The following is a 15,552-nucleotide window of genomic DNA, read 5'->3' on the forward strand; positions in this document are numbered from 1 at the left end:
GCTCTGGGGCAGAAATGATCAGAGTGCACTCATCTTCTTGGGGCTACCTTTACTGTGCCCATGGGCAGCTCCGAGAAGTTAACATGGTGGAGAAAGGAGGTAAGAGAAGATGTAGAGAAGGGGTCAGGAGTTAGGGTGGGCCCTGTGTGGTGGTGTAGGGCTTCTGCATCCCTCTGGGATCCGAGCCTAGAAGGCTCTAGCAGAGTCTGGCGAACGACTCAGTGGAAGCGGTATTTTCTGGCCGGCTTGAGGTTGATGTATGTGGCCTTCATCTCCTCGGCCTCAGGGTTCCGCACATCTTTAAATCGCTCCCCCTTGGTGCTCACTACCTGGTTGTCGATGTATCGGATCAGCTTTTTGGGGGCCTGTCAGGCAATCAGTCAGTGAGTAGCAGAAGCCAGGAGATAGTCTCACCCACTCCACACCCCCCGCAGCCCTCTCTCTCACCTCCTTGGGAGCCATGGGCCGGTGAATCTTCTGATCCTCTGCACTATCCACCATCATGTACCTGCCAAAAACTGGCTGGCTGAAGCTCCTGCCACCCTGGGAAAACCCTTTAAAAGCCCAGCCCAGCCCAGACTCACTTTTGCAGGATGAAGGACTTCAGCTCATCCTTTTGGGGGCCTCTGAGGCGCCTGGATAGGTCCTGCAGAGGGGAAAGCCTGATCTAGACCTGAGGCCACCAGTAAGAGAAACATATGGTGATAGGCCAGGGGTGGGGGCTTAACACTAAGGAGGAATGTAGCTGGGGCTACATGGGTTAGGGAGGGTATGGCTGAGGATACCTGGTTGGGGCCATCCCAAGCTGGAGGCTCCTCCTTCCCCTCTACCAGCATCTGCACAGCTTCTTCCAAGTCCCCCCGAGCTTTGGCCAGCACCCACTGGGCCTGCTCCATTGAACAGGTAGGGAAGACCTCCAGGAGTACATCCACCCCTGACAGCAGCTCTTCCTCAGCACTGGCTGCCTGTGGGCATAAATGTTGACAAAAGGCAGTACTTCCTCCTTTTCTGCCCCTAGCTCCCTCATTGGTACTCTCCTCTACCAACCTCATCTTGAGTATCTCCAGCAGCAGGAGAAGCCCTAGTCTCTTCTTTGAGCTTTTCAGGCCGCTGCAGGGGCTCTGGGGAGATGGGCACGTGACCTTGGACCTCAGAACTCTGTGGTTGCAGGTTCTCTTAAAGAGGCAGAGAGAGCACCAGGTTTGCCAGATCTTTGGGGATGGGGGCTATAAGTCATCCAAGTGCCTGCTCCCCAGACTCACCTTTGTTCCTGGCACCACTCAACTGCCCTGAGAGCTTCTGCATCATGTCCCCTATCGTACCCCTGAAAAGACAATGAGGGTGGTAAGAAGGAAGACAACTCTGCCTACCCTCCACAAGCAGCTAGCACCCCTCCTCTTGGCCCCAGGCAGACCCCACCTTGGGATATGGGCGAAGCCAGGCACGTAGGCCTCCATCATCTCAGTGAAAGCCTCCATATCGAAGTTCTCCTCTGATGGACCCGAGGGGCCCAAATCCTCCAGGACCCCGAGCACATAGGAGAAGATGACTTCATCCAAGCCGCTGCAGGAAGGGGACAAGACAACCGATACCTCCCGCACTCCCACCTAGCCCAAGGTTCCAGCCCTCGCCTTCATGGGCCCATGAGCCAGACCTCAAGCCTTGAGGCCAGAGAATATTCCACCCTCCCTCAGAGCTCTGGTTTCCTATTTGTCCAACAAATGGGACAAGGACAGGATAAGAAGTAAGGCCATACCAGCAAATCATAACCAGCCCTCCCCCACCTCAGGAATAGGGCCAAGTGTTCCCATCCCAGTCTTTCCATTGGCCATGGCCCAGATGCTGCCAGGCAGCTGCAACCCTGGCCCTAGCACGATTCTTCTAGGAGAGCTGCTTCTACCTGAGGTCAGCCTCTGGGAGGTGCGTCTGGACAAAGGCAAGGAGGGCTGCACTGACAATCCTCTCCAGCTCCATTCTCTCTCCTCTTCTGAAAGGACACAGATGTAGGTTTATCAGGCCCTCCTCCTGCCTGCCCCCACCCACTAGGCCCAGGGGCAGTCAGCTCCTCCCTCCTGTCCTGTGGAAACCATTTGTTAATGTTGCCCACAGCTTCTAGCTCTCCAACCCTCCCCCGCACCCCCAAGCAGAGCCAAGCCCTCTCCCTGCCCATCTCTCCACCTCCTCCAGCCTGAGACAGGGCAGGGTACTGTGGCAGGAGAAGGCTTCCAGAGTGGAAGTTCCCCTCACCCCCCCCCCGATGACCTCTCTCCATCTCCCCACCCCATTCCCTAGCAGCAGGCCCAGACCCTGTGTCAAGAAGCCAAGGTCTTGGGGTCACATGCCTCCTGGCTTAGGAATCCCATCACTGAGAGGGCCACTTAGCCCCCAAGTCTAACCACAAGGAGCCAATTGTCCAGCCCCCCAAGGAGCAGGCTTAAGAACTGAGCACAGCCCTCCCCCCTAAGAATGGCCACCCACTTTCTGGCACAAAGGGGCTTTTCTGGCTCCAGGGCCCAGATAGAAGGGGTAGTCTTCCATGAATTCTCCTCCTGACCAATCCCTGCCCTTTTAGTAGCTTGGGACTATCTACAAAGGACTTTCCATCTTCCTTTCCAAGGCCTATGGAGCCCTACAAGACCTGGCCTTTGCCTACCTCTCCAACCTTTCCACTTCCTCCTCACTCCACTCCTGCCCACTAGCCTCCTTGCTGTTCCTCACACTTGCCTGGCTTCTTCCTATCTCTTCAGATATCCACATGGCTCATTCCCTCACCTCCTCTAGGGCTCTGCTCAAATGTTGCCTCTTCAGAGAGACATTCCCTGACTAACCTACCAAAATAGATATTCCTCATACTCCTTAATCCCTTACCCTGCTTTATCTACACTAATAAAAAAGAAACATGCAAATTGACCATCCCTCCGCTACACCCACCAGCCAATCAGCGAGTATGCAAATTAACTTAACAAAGATGGAGGTTAATTTGCATACACAGGCGTGGAGTGAAGACTGAAGGCAGCATAGAAGGAAGCCAAGTGCTGCAGAAGAGAGCGAAGCTGCGGAGAAGCAAGCAGGGCGGCGGAGACGGGAGGGAAGCAGGCGGAAGCAGGTGGGGCGGCAGAGAACCCCTATTCCTCCGGCCGCAGGAAGCCCTATTCTTGCAGGAATCTTCCTGCAACGGGCCTCTAGTTTTCTATATAGCTTTTATTACAGCTTAATGCTATTTTATGTTTATTTGCCTACCCCATAGAAGGTAAGTTTCAAGAAGAGGGAGGAGGGAAGGACTTTGTCTTATTCATTGGTATAATCCTAACACCTAGAAAAATGCCTGCACATAGTAGGTGCTCAATAAATACTTATTGACTTACTTTATTCCCACCTACATGTGCATGACTCCCAAGTCTGTAGTTGGGAGCCAGGAACACATAGATGGTAATGAATGGCTCCAGACACATAGGTCAAATGTCAGCTCTCCATTCCATTCAGAAGACTCAGAGGCACCTTAAATTCTACCTACTCTGAACGCACTACATCCTCCCAATATGTGTACATTCCCTCTCCAAATATGCACCTTCTCCTGTTTCACCAGCTGATACAACTCACTCAGTTGCCAAACCTGAAACATGGGGATTATCCTTGATTCCTCCCTCTCTCAATCCCGCCTGTGTACTCAATCAATACCAAGTCCTGTCCATTCTATTCCCTTATTCGTTTTCATTCTATCCACTTTGCTCCAACTTGTCTGGCTTCTGCTCCAATATCTCAACATTTCTTAGGCTAGGTCATGAGTTACTTTTTCAGGTTTTGCTCTAATTAGGTTGAACCATATGAGCTTGCCAATAGTGCCTGTTTTTGTTTTTTTTTAATATGTTTTTATTGATTTTAGAGAGAGAGGAAGGGAGAGGGATAGAGAAATAGGAACATCCATGAGAGAGAAATATCATCGATTGGCTGCCTCCTGTGCATCCCCTACTGGGGATTGAGCCGGCAACCCAGGCATGTGCCCTGACAGGGAATCGAACTGTGACTTCCTGGTTCATAGGTCGATGCTCTAACCACTGAGTAACCAGCCAGGGCTTGCCTGTTTTTTATTTACAAAATAAAAAGAAAGGCCTAGCCGGTTTGGCATGGGTCCAAGGGCTGAAGGATCTTGGAATCAATTCTGGCCAAGGGCATGTACATCGGTTGCAGGCTCAATCCCTGGCCCCAGTCAAGGTGCATGCAGGAGGCAACCAATCGATGTGTCTCTCTCACATCGATGTTTCTCTTTTTAAAAATCAATGGAAAAATATCCTCGGGTGAGCATTAACCAAAAATAAATAAATAAAAGAAAGGATATGTGCCCTTTCAAGTAGCATCAATGTTGGTTTCTGAACATCACACTCTCCTGTTTTCCTTCTACCTTTCCAGCCGTTTCTTCCTAGAGTCCCCTCTCTGCTGCCCTGTCAATGCGGTAGCTGAGCTCAGGCTCAAAGCTGCTTCTCCTCTCTCCTCACTCTGTACCGCCCCCCTCTGGAAGATCTCATCTGGGACCACATCTTTATTTTATTTTTTATTTTGTTAATCCTCACCCGAGTATATTTTTCCATTGATTTTTAGAGAGAGTGGAAAGGAGGGGGAGAGACAGAAACATCAATGTAGAGAGACATCCACTGGTTGCCTCCCTCATGTGCCCTGACTAGGGCCGGGGATCAAACCGCAACCAGTACGTGCCCTTGACTGGAATCGAACCTGGGACCCTTCAATCCGCAGGTTGACGCTCTATCCACTGAGCCAAACCAGCCAGGGCTGGGACCACATCTTTATGTACCAACTCCATGTCACCAATTCCCAAATGTCCAATCCTCTAGTCCAGTCTCCCCTTCTGTGACACCCAAGTCTTTTACTCCTCCACCAAAGCTGTCCTCAGTAAATGGTATGTCCACACACCAGCTTTTCCTGTCACAAGTATGGGAATTATCCTTGATACATCCAATCAGTCACCAAGCCCTGACCATAAATCTCTCAACACATCTACTTCTCTGCATCTTTATTCCCACTCTGCTCCATCTCTTACCTGCAAGAGCTTTCTCACACTTCTCCCCACAACCGACTTTCCCCTAACAATCTATTCTCCACAAAAATCGCAGTTGCATGATCTTTACAAAAAAATGTTTTTACTGCTTGACTTCCCTTCAGTTAAGTCGAGATTCTTTTTGTGGCCTTTGCCTCGGGGCCTTACCATGCACCACTGGATCACTCTGGCTTTCTTTCAGTTTGCCAACACTCAAACTCTTCCGTGGCAAGGGCCTCTGCATGAACGGTTTCCTCTGCCTAGGCAGCCTTCCACCTCCACCCCTTCACTTGTCTAATTCCTTCAGGTCTGTTTTAAATTCCCTTTCTCAAAGGATGTTGCCCCTGACCCTCTAGAACTGGTTTGGGTCCCTCCATATTATACCCTCATTGCAGACTGCCTTTTCCTCACTTAGCGGCACCTTTCACACTACTTCGACAATGCTGAATGTTTCTTCTAGTTGTTTCATAAGGGCAGGGACTACAAACCTGGCTTATTCATCAATGTACTCTTAGTATCTCCTGTCAAGTAGACACTCAATAAACACTGCCTGCCTGCTTTACAGGTGAAGAAACTGAAGCTCAGTGGGTTGAGTGACTTGCCCAAAGTCCCATGGCTTGACTGTGGTAGTCAAGACTTAATTCCAGGTCGCCTAGTTGAGTGTGTATTTTAGGGGATAGGAGGATATCAAGACTTCTCGGTGGGTTGAGACAGGCCTACCATCTATGATCTGTTTCCTGGTCCCCTGAGTGTAACAGAGTTGCTGTGACAGCACGGGGGTCACTTTGACAGCAGGACTAAGAAGCCATAGCCTACCAGGGCCATGCCTGTCTCTTGCTCCAGACCTTAGCATGGGCCCTGGGAAGGAGCAGCACTTCTCAGACCAGGCAGGCCAGATCCCCTCCTGCAGCTCCTCCCAAGAAGTCAGTCCCCTAGAGAGACCACATCTACCTTCAGTTACATCACATCATGGCTCCTGTCAGTTGCCTGGCAACCTCACTGGGCCAAAGGCCCACAGATGCTGCATAAAAGCCCCATTTCTAGGGAAGAAGCTGTCAGGGATGTGTCTGATGCCTCTAGATTTCTAACCAAGGCCTGAGGGCTAGGGAGTTGTTATTGGGAAACTCCTCACTGTGTTCAAATAAAATGTCTTCTTTTCCTGAGCTTGTCTCCCAAGGGAACATCCTCCCTCCTCCTGTTCTTGAGCTGCCCAAACTCTACCTAGCCTTCAAAGCTTGCCACTTCTTTCTTTCACCCTTCTCCATCTCCATCCCCCTAGTCTTCCTCATTTCTTCCCTGCCCAGAGGCTTCTAACATTTCTCCTCCATAGTCCCTGAATCGGGAAGCTGCAGCCTGGGCAGCCAACCTTCTGCAGAGTAAGAACATGATCTCCATAAGACTTTTCAAATTCCAGATGTAGCTCACAGGAGCCCATTACTCCTGGGGGCTCTAAATCGAGATTCACTGATTATTGGAAAAAATGAAATGTGGCTCTTGTCCTGTGTCTTAAGTCCTATTTAAATACCTTTGGTAATGGTAATAATAGCTAGCATTTACTGACTGCTTACAATGTGCTGGGGATTGTTCTATGCACTTTACATGTATTAACTTACCTTACCCTCACAATAACTCTGAAATATAGAGACTAATATTATCATATTATCCCATTTTACCTAAAAGGAAATGGGGAACTGATAGGTTAAGTAATTTGCCCAAGGTCACACAGTGAGTTAATGACGGATTTATACCCAGGCAATATGGCTCCAGAACCCTCACTGTTAACCACTACACCGCACCAAAGCTCATGATGTAAATTCTTCTCTTCCTGGGCTGGCCCTCTTGCCTACTTCACAATCTCTGCTCACACCATTCTCCCCATTCATAACATCTTTCCCTCTGCCTCTCACTCTGCAGGGCTCATTTCCTCTCTGCAGCCAGCCCTGATGGCCCCATCCTCACTGCCCCCAGCTGGCCTGAGAGCACCCCCAGAACCAGGCCCAGGCCTGGACTCTGCCTCTGGACAAATTTAAGTGAGCCTGGGGGAAGGAGTACAGTTCCCTTGTGGTGGGGAGGTGCTCAGGGTGGAGGGAGGACAGAGGCCATGTGAGAGGAAGAGTTTTGGACGCCAGTGTGGAATAAGTCCCGTGGCGCTCAGAGGGTCTAGCGTGGAGGCATTCACTGCTTCTCCCCGCCCCCCTGAAGCCGGGTTCCTGGGACCCCGGTCCCATAACGCAGGTTCCAGAGGACATCGCTGTCCCCTCACCCCCCAGTCAGGTCTTAAAGGCGCCAAGGACACTGATGGTGCAAGGTATCCCGGCATCCCGGCATCCCAAGTCAGGCGGGAACACAAACGGGCGGAGGGGGCAGCACAGGAAGTGGGACTACAAGGATGGCCGACCCCTGAAGCAGGAGCTCCCTAAACAAACCAGCGAGGTACCCGCCAAGACTCCAGAATCGTGGGCGCGAGGGCATGGGGATGCGGTTGCAGCCCTGGGGTGACACGTGACGAGAGAGGCCTGAGCAAGCTGGGATGTGCCCTGCCACAGGCCCCGGGGTCCGGGGATACCGTGGGGGAACACACAGCACAGGTGCCCCGGGTCGGCGCTCTGCGGCTCTCCCGGCCCTGGGCTGGGGGCTGGGGGGGGAATCACCTGCTCGGTCGGGCGCCGCCAGCTACTGGTCCCGCGCGGTGCAGCTCGCATCCCCCTGCCCCACCAACGAGATCAAAGGCGGGGCCCAGAGCGGTTCGCTTCCAGGAGCGCCGCGGGCACCATTTTTGAGAAGGGCAGATGCCCGTAGATGGGCGTGGCTTCTGCTTCTATTTTCATTGGTCTCGCGTTTGGACGGGTTCAAGTCCTGCTACCCAATCAACTCTTAGGTGTTGACTTCCCCGCCATATCTGTTCCCTTTACCTTCCCTTAACAGAAATGTCTCCCCAAGACTGGGGGTGGCGGGGAGGATACAGGGTCTGGGTCCTGGATGGGGCGGGGGCGGGGGTGGGAAGAAGGGGTTCTGGGTGAGGATCGGCCTGAGCTCAGACCCAGGAGGCCTGCAGGCCATGCTTACCGCCAGTGCCTGCATGCCCATTGTTGACAGGGCTTCTCATTTAGGACCGGGCACCTGAACCCCGGGACCCAGCACCGCCTCAGCTTCCTCTTTCGGTTCCTGCTGCCTCAGGTTCCGGGTGCTACCCTGTGGGGAAGCTACCCTGTGGGGAGTTTTCCTCTCAAAAACCCCCCACAGTGGGTCATTAGGGAAAGAGTTCCCTTTAAGAATGAGCTCATTCATCCCCAGTCGGCAGGGATGAGCTCCTTTTCAGGGCCAGTCCCCTTGTACCGTGCTGAGGCCCCAGAGACTGTCGCTGCCCGCGGGAGTCACCGTCCACTAGGAAGTCCCATCCTCCCCTCTCCCCTGAGGACTTGAGGCAGCACCAAAATAGGGACAAAAGGGGAATCGCTGCTTCCTTTTCCAGCCCAGTTTCTCTCTGCAGCTCCCACCCAAACAGCAAGATGTTGGCTGCTGGAGAGAGGGGGCAGAAACGGGGAGGGAGGAAGGATGGAGCACATTTGGCCTTGTGCTCCCATAAAGACACTGCCGCTGCCAGTCTGGCGCTGCTGGGGTTAATGAGGGGTGTGGTAGCAGTCGCTTTGAACTCGGGTAGACTGGCCCCAGGGAAGGGGAGGATGGGTAGCTCCACAGCCTCAGGCCTCTGCCAGCTCTCTGAAGAGGGACCCTGTCTCCCCTTCCCCAATCTCATCCTCCCTGCGGCACCCCGCCTATTGCACAATACTGATGATCACTCTTCTCTCCCGGCACCCCCATTACAGGAACTGCCAGTTTTCCTCAGTAGCTGTCCCTAGTTTGGGCCCTAAGACTCCTGTAGCCGTCCCTGACACCGCCTTTTTCCTCCCCCATCACCTGTTCTTGGGTGTAACTAGTTATCTTCATCAGAAAGAACTTCCTGATCCTTCAGGGAAGGATGATGGGAAAGACCTCTTGGGGTGAACCCCTAAATTCCCAGCTCAAACTGTGGAGAGTGCCAACTCTGTGTAGCAGGGGCCAGGTTCTGGGGCCGAGGACAGAGGGTGGACTGAGGAGAGAGACAACCACAGACACAAGGACACACACAAACTGTCAAGTGGGGGCTCCAGGGAACACTTGTCCTGCTCAGCATTCCACAGCTGGCCGGACCTTAAGATGTTTATTTTTCTCTCAGTCTCTCCCTCCCCAAGATGGGAACAAACTCCACCTGGCCTTTGGGTGCAGTTTAAAGCCACACAGGTGTTGAAAGGACGCAGAGTGATGCCTCCTCTCTCCCCGTTCCCTCAAGTGAATTTTGCAGCTGGTGTTTGGGTGCTGGGGTCTCCTTAGCTGATTGGGAAAGCTAGAGGCTTATGTTTGAGGAATTAGCCATAAAGGGCAGACTTCCCAGACTTTAAGAGCAGCGAAAGGACCCAGCTGGTTGGTCTCAAAGGCTGGGAGAGACTCAGAGACTGAGGTGAGGAAGGGGACACTCTGGAGCGGGGGTGCAGAAGGGGTGTCCCCACTCTTTCTTGAGGTCAGAAAGGGCTCTCTGGGCAGTGTGCCCAGCCCTCCCACACCTTCCTCCTTTCTCAGAAGAGCCAGGATGGGGCGGGGGCAGGAGTTGGCTGGGGCAGATGGGGCCCTATTTAAGGAGCTCTCTGAGAGCATCACTGCAGATCCAGCCCTTGGAGCGAGAGAGGAGGCTCCATTGGTAAGTGCCACCCCCTTTCTTTCAACTCAAGCAGGGTGAGGGTAGGGGGGCTCCTGAGCCTGCTGGCTTGCCTTTCCCTCTTGAGGGATAGGCTGCAGCTCTGCCTTGTGAGTGGGAATAGTACCCAGCCCTCAGTTTGATGCTCTAGAAAGTGAAAGTGTGTTTCAGGGAAATCTTTCTCTACCGTTCCCCTGTCTTTCAGGTACTTCAGATGAGATTTTTCAGGGAGCTGGGACTCCTGGGCTGCTCTCTTGGGGATCCATGTTTGCACCTCCCTTCTGGCTCAGGAAGCCACTTAGTCTCTGAGAAAGATGCCCTTCTCCGTAGGTATGTTCTGGCTCTTCTCCCAACCCCTAACCCCTCCAGCTTCACATCTGGTCCCACTAGGAGGAGGAGCACATCTGGGCAGGAGATGATGGGACTGGCAGTGCCCACAGAATCCTTGCCTTGGCCCTTAGTTCCCTCCCCTCGTGTCTTACATGAATTCCTTTTGAAATTTAAAGAACCCTTGCCCCTTTCCCTAGCAACGGGCCCTATTTTCAGCTCCAAGCTAGACCCTCCCTGGGATAGTAGGAATCTTGAGATCCCACGTTCCTTATCTGACCCATCCTGGGAATGGGGAAAAATTCACAGACGTGAGCATGGGAGGGCAGCATCCGGGCTGAGAGAACTTTGGCCACCTGGCTCTGAGAACTGAATTCCATAGGCTGTGAGCTCTAGCAAATGCCCTAGGGACTCAGTTCTGGTGCCCGGCTGTGCTACACCACCAATACCAAGGTCATGGCTCAGGCTCACAGCGGCCCAGCCAGGGGCTCCTTGGGCTACTCTTCTGCTCAGACTTGAATGACCCTCCCAAACTCCTTACCCTGCCATTAAAGTCTTTCATAGTATGGCCTCCACGTAGCTTTGAAGCCTGATCTTCCAATGAAACCCTGCTGCTTCCTGCTTCTGCTGCCATGGTTCCTCCTCAGTGCTTCTTGAGACCCCGCCTCCCCATCCCTCTGTTGGACTCCCATGCATCCTTTAAGGCCTCTGTCAGGTGCCTCTTTCAAGAAGCCTCTCCCCAATGGTACATACGATCTCCTAGAAATCCTCCATGCTCCCCTCCATCGCGGCTCGATTCATGAGCCCCTTAGTGTCTAGTCCAGTGTTCTGCACACAGTAGCTTTTTAATGAATGCTCCTTAAATTTTTCTGAGTGTGTCTCATCAATGAAGAGGCAGGCAGTGTGGCCTAGAGGTTAAGGCTACAGTCAGATTTCCCAAATGCATTCTCTATGTGTGACCTTGGGTTAGTTGTTAACCTCTGTAGGCCTCATTTTCCTCATTTTTAAATGGGAATAATAATTATATCCACATCAAAGTTTTGTGAAGATTGAATTAATAGTTTCTATACAGGGCTTTAGCACATGGCCTGCTCCCTTGAGTAGAATGTGAGCTACCCAGTTGAGAGGTGGCCTAAAAATTGGTCAGTCAAAATTCATTGAGTGAAGGGCTCCAGGTGAGATGCCAGGGTTGGGTAAGGCTGGGACAAGGCCAGGAGGAGGAGGCCATCAGGATCAGGGTTTGGTGGCCCAAGCCCTGCTGGGATCTAGGACCTCTGGATTCCTACCGACTGTGTGACCTGGGGTGAGTCACTTCTCTTTGGCCTTGATTTCCCAGCATAATGTAAATTGAGGGGGTTGGACTCGGATGACCAGCAAGATCCCTGGCAGCCCAAATGTTTTATGATTTCCAAGCATCTAAATGTCAAGTTCAAAGAAAAGATCAAAGAAGGAAGCATCCAGGCTCCCTGAAGCCTTACATCCACAGGACCAGGAGCAAGCACTGGGGTTTGGAAGTACAGGGCAGGCGGAACTGAGCTGAGTGGCAGCACCTCCCTCAAAAGCCTCTAATCAGAGGACAGGGATAAACTCGTGTGCAGCATATGGGCATTTCCAGAGCATAAGTGGGAGCCTTGGGAGAAATGTGTGTGAGCACTGCAGATCCCTCGGAGATGGGGGAAATTGAGAGACTCCAAGGGTTTGGGCCCAAGAGGATAGAGAGGGAAGGGGAATCAGGACACATGTTACTTAGGGTGAAACCCAAGATTTACTTGAAACCTGCCTTGTTTCAAAACAAGATTTGAGGAGGCTTACAAGCATAAAGACAGTTCTCCAAGATTAAAACAAAATCTGTAATATAGATATGTAGTACATTTTAAATGTGTATCCTTTTGACCCAGAAATTCAATTTACTTTTTACATTTTTATTTTTAGTTAGAGGTTATTTCAAACTTACAAAAAAAGTTGCCAGAATAGTGCAAAGAACTCTTGCTTATCCTTCTACCAGATTTACCAACTGTTAACCTTCTGCCCCGTTGCTTTCTCTCTCTGTAGTTCTTATTTCTTTCTTTTTTTAAAAAAATATATTTTATTGATTTTTTACAGAGAGAAAGGGAGAGGGATAGAGAGTTAGAAACATCGATGAGAGAGAAACATCGATCAGCCGCCTCCTGCACACTCCCCACTGGGTATGTGCCCGCAACCAAGGCACATGCCCCTGACCGGAATCGAACCTGGGACCCTTGAGTCTGCAGGCCGATGCTCTATCCACTGATCCAAACCGGTTAGGGCTGTAGTCCTTATTTCAAATCTTGCTACTTGTCCCAATAATGTCCTTCATAACAATTTTCATTCTGGTCTGAGATCCCAAACAGGATCATTGCATTGCTTTCATGTTTCTTTAGTCTCCTTTGACCTGAAACAGTTTCTCTACCTTCATCTTTCTTTTTTTAAAATATATTTTATTGATTTTTCTCAGAGAGGAAGGGAGAGGGACAGAGAGCCAGAAACATCGATGAGAGAGAAACATCGATCAGCTGCCTCCTGCACATCCCCCACTGGGGATGTGCCCGCAACCAAGGTACATGCCCTTGACCGGAATCGAACCTGGGACCTTTCAGTCCGCAGGCCAACGCTCTATCCACTGAGCCAAACCGGTTTCGGATGCCTTCCTTTATCTTTTATGACATTTTTTGAACAATCAAGACCAGCGGGGTTGTGTCTCAATTTACGTTTATCTGATGTTTCCTCAGGATTATGCATTACTGTTGAATTGATGTGGTGTTTTCCAGTTTAACATATCAGAGATCACATGATGTTGACTTGTCTCTGGTAAAGAAAAAAATTTCAAGACACTGTTGTTACAGATGGTAAGAAAGACTTTATTCAAGAAGGAGTACTGCAATGGAGTTCAAGTGTTATCCACTGATTTCCCTACTATACTACTAAGTTGTTACTATTTGCTTTGTAATTAATAAATACCTTATTGGAACATACTTTGAAACTATATAAATATGCTGTTTCTCATCAAACTTTCACCTATTGGTTTTGTTTGTTTTTTTAATCCTCACCTGAGGATATTTTTTCATTGATTTATAGGAAGAGTGGAAGAGAAAGGGAAAGACAGAGAGAAACATCGATGTGAGAGAAATATATCGATCGGTTGCCTCCTGCACGAGTCCCGACCAGGGCCCGGGCCAGGGAGGAGCCTGCAACCAAAGTACGTGCCCCTGACCGGAATCGAATCCGGGAACCTTTGGTCCGCAGGCCTACACTCTGTCCACTGAGCCAAACCGGCTAGGGCCCACCTACTAGTTTTAGTATCCATGAATGATTCTCATCTGAATCAATTACTGTAATGGTTGGGAATGGTGAATTTCTAATTTCATTATTCCTTCTACTGTAAGGAAGAGCTTTCCTTTCAGATTTATTTATTTAGATAATATTAGTATAGACTTATGCATCCTTATTTTATTCAGGTTATAATCTGTTCCTGTGACTATTTGTTTTGATGCTTACATTGTCCCTGATTTGCTAGTGGAAGTCCCTTCAAACTGGCTCCTTTGTTCTTTTTTTTTTTTTTTTAATCCTCACCCAACAATATTTTCCCATTTTTAATTTTTTTTTTCTCTTTTTCCCATTGATTTTTAGAGAAAGTGGAAGGGAGGGAGGGAGACAGAAAGAGAAACATAGATGTGAGAGAGACACATCAATTGGTTGCCTCCTGCACCCGGCCCTGGGGCTGGAGATGAGCCTGCAATCAAGGTACATGCCCTTGACCAGACCCGAACCCAGGCCCCTTCAGTCTGTGAGCTGATGCTCTATCCACTGAGCCAAACCAGTTAGGGTTCCTTTGTTCTTTTGACATTTTTTGAGTAGTCCTTTATTTTCTGGCACAATTTGTTCCAGGCTCATCGCCTACCTTCCTTGCCACAGCCTTGGAATGAGCCATTTTCCAAGGGACTTTGCTCCTTTTAGTAGAGAATGGAATTTAGAATCAGAGATCTGGGAGCTGGCTGTGTTTGTTGCTACTAGAGTCCTTGTTCAATGATTCACTTTCTAATTTGAAGACTTTATATTCTATAATTTAACTCTTGTGTTTGTGATCAAGCTGCACATTCCAGGTTGTTTTCTCACTACTTCCCAATATGACCACATCATCATCTTATTTGCTTGTATTACTTCAAAAACCCATGTACAGTCTCTTTTTCATACAACATCCAGAATAATTTTTTTAAAGTCTGATCACATTTTCTCCTGCTCACAACCTTCCCCCCCTAAGAATAAAGTCCAAAATTCTCAATATGGCTTCAAGGTGCCATAGGATCTAGTTTCATCTTTAATCTCATTAACTACCACTTTTTCACTCACAGGAAAAAACATTCCAGCCTCAGGTCGTTGCACCTGCTTTTCTCCCCGACGTATTCAGATGGCTTGCAAAGGTCTTTGTCTCCACTCAAGAGTCACTTTTTTTTTTTTTTTTAATTTATTTATTAAGGTATCACATATTTGTCCTCATCCCCCCATTCCCAGCCCACACCCCTCCCCACACATGCCCCCACCCCCCTGTTGTCCTTAACCGCTGGTTAGGCTCATAATCTTGCACACAAGTCCTTTGGTTGATCTCTCCCCTTTACCCCCACCCTCCCCTACCCTCCCTCTGAGGCCCGACAGTCTGTTCCATGCCTCCTTGTTTCTGGGTCTGTTCTTGTTTATCAGTCTATGTTGTTCATTATTTCCCCTAGATGAGTGAGATCATGTGCTACTAGAAATACACTTATAAGAACCGAAAATGAGACAAGCAATAATGGTTATGCTGACAGGCAAATGAATCAGTCTGTAGTGAGTTTCTTTCTGGGCCAACAGTTCTTTTGAGACCCAATTTCAATGTCACACAGTTCCTTATGTGTACATGTCAGCCATGACATTTCAGTTCTGGATGGTGGACAAAAGGAGTCACTTCTTTAGCCCTAGCCAGTGTGGCTCAGTTGGTTAGGCATTGTCCCATGCACCAAAAGGTTGCTGGTTCAATTCCTGGTCAGGGCACATGCCTGGGTTGCAGGCTTGATCCCTGATGAGGGGCATGCAGGAGGCAGTGGATCTATGTTCCACTCTCACATTAATGTTTCCCTCTCCCTCTCCCTTCCTCTCTCTCTCAAAAAAAGAAAAAAGTCACTTCTTGCCGAGACCGGTTTGGCTCAGTGGATAGAGCGTCGGCCTGCGGACTCAAGGGTCCCAGGTTCGATTCCAGTCAAGGGCATGTACCTTGGTTGCGGGCACATCCCCAGTAGGGGGTGTGCAGGAGGCAGCTGATCGATGTTTCTCTCTCATCGATGTTTCTAGCTCTCTATCCCTCTCTCTTCCACTCTGTAAAAAATCAATAAAATATTAAAAAAAAAGTCACTTCTTTAAAGAAGCCTTCTCTAAATATCCCACTGAAAATAGC

The 15,552-nt window shown here is 49.9% G+C and overlaps 1 protein-coding gene, 1 long non-coding RNA gene and 1 other non-coding gene across 4 annotated transcripts; 2 read left to right on the forward strand and 1 right to left on the reverse strand.

Annotated features, from left to right (window-relative positions):
• Nucleotides 1-29: 29 nt before the first annotated feature.
• On the reverse strand, nt 30-7,840 carry CUEDC2 (CUE domain containing 2). Of its 2 annotated transcripts, none has more exons than XM_008144242.3 (9): nt 7,702-7,840; nt 1,901-1,984; nt 1,420-1,563; nt 1,263-1,324; nt 1,048-1,175; nt 786-965; nt 585-646; nt 448-508; nt 30-365 (listed from the first exon to the last, which is right to left on the reverse strand). In XM_008144242.3, exons 2-9 carry the CDS (start codon nt 1,972-1,974, stop codon nt 219-221), a joined length of 858 nt encoding a protein of 285 aa, XP_008142464.1. In that variant the 5' UTR covers nt 1,975-1,984; nt 7,702-7,840; the 3' UTR covers nt 30-218. The 2 variants fall into 2 exon arrangements, with proteins under 2 accessions (XP_008142464.1, XP_028005141.1); XM_028149340.2 differs by having other exon boundaries at nt 1,901-1,987.
• A 1,916-nt stretch (nt 7,841-9,756) lies between these two features.
• Nucleotides 9,757-13,107, forward strand: LOC129152070 (uncharacterized). Its single transcript, XR_008558817.1, has 3 exons — nt 9,757-9,785; nt 9,988-10,112; nt 12,860-13,107. It is a non-coding gene; the product is annotated as an uncharacterized LOC129152070 (long non-coding RNA).
• On the forward strand, nt 10,463-10,542 carry MIR146 (microRNA mir-146). Its single transcript, NR_129089.2, has one exon. It is a non-coding gene; the product is annotated as a microRNA mir-146 (primary transcript).
• Nucleotides 13,108-15,552: the final 2,445 nt, after the last annotated feature.

Source organism: Eptesicus fuscus, chromosome 17 (genome assembly GCF_027574615.1).
Source record: "Eptesicus fuscus isolate TK198812 chromosome 17, DD_ASM_mEF_20220401, whole genome shotgun sequence".
Lineage (NCBI taxonomy): Eukaryota > Metazoa > Chordata > Mammalia > Chiroptera > Vespertilionidae > Eptesicus > Eptesicus fuscus.

What these genes read in the sequence shown, in the direction of transcription:
- CUEDC2 (XM_008144242.3), bottom strand. Translation starts at nt 1,974, where the DNA reads ATGGAGCTGGAGAGGATTGTCAGTGCAGCCCTCCTTGCCTTTGTCCAG. An exon ending in CTGGAGATACTCAAGATGAG is followed by an intron (nt 966 to 1,047) that starts GTTGGTAGAGGA and finishes TTATGCCCACAG; the next exon opens with GCAGCCAGTGCTGAGGAAGA. An exon ending in AAGTCCTTCATCCTGCAAAA is followed by an intron (nt 509 to 584) that starts GTGAGTCTGGGC and finishes AGTTTTTGGCAG; the next exon opens with GTACATGATGGTGGATAGTG.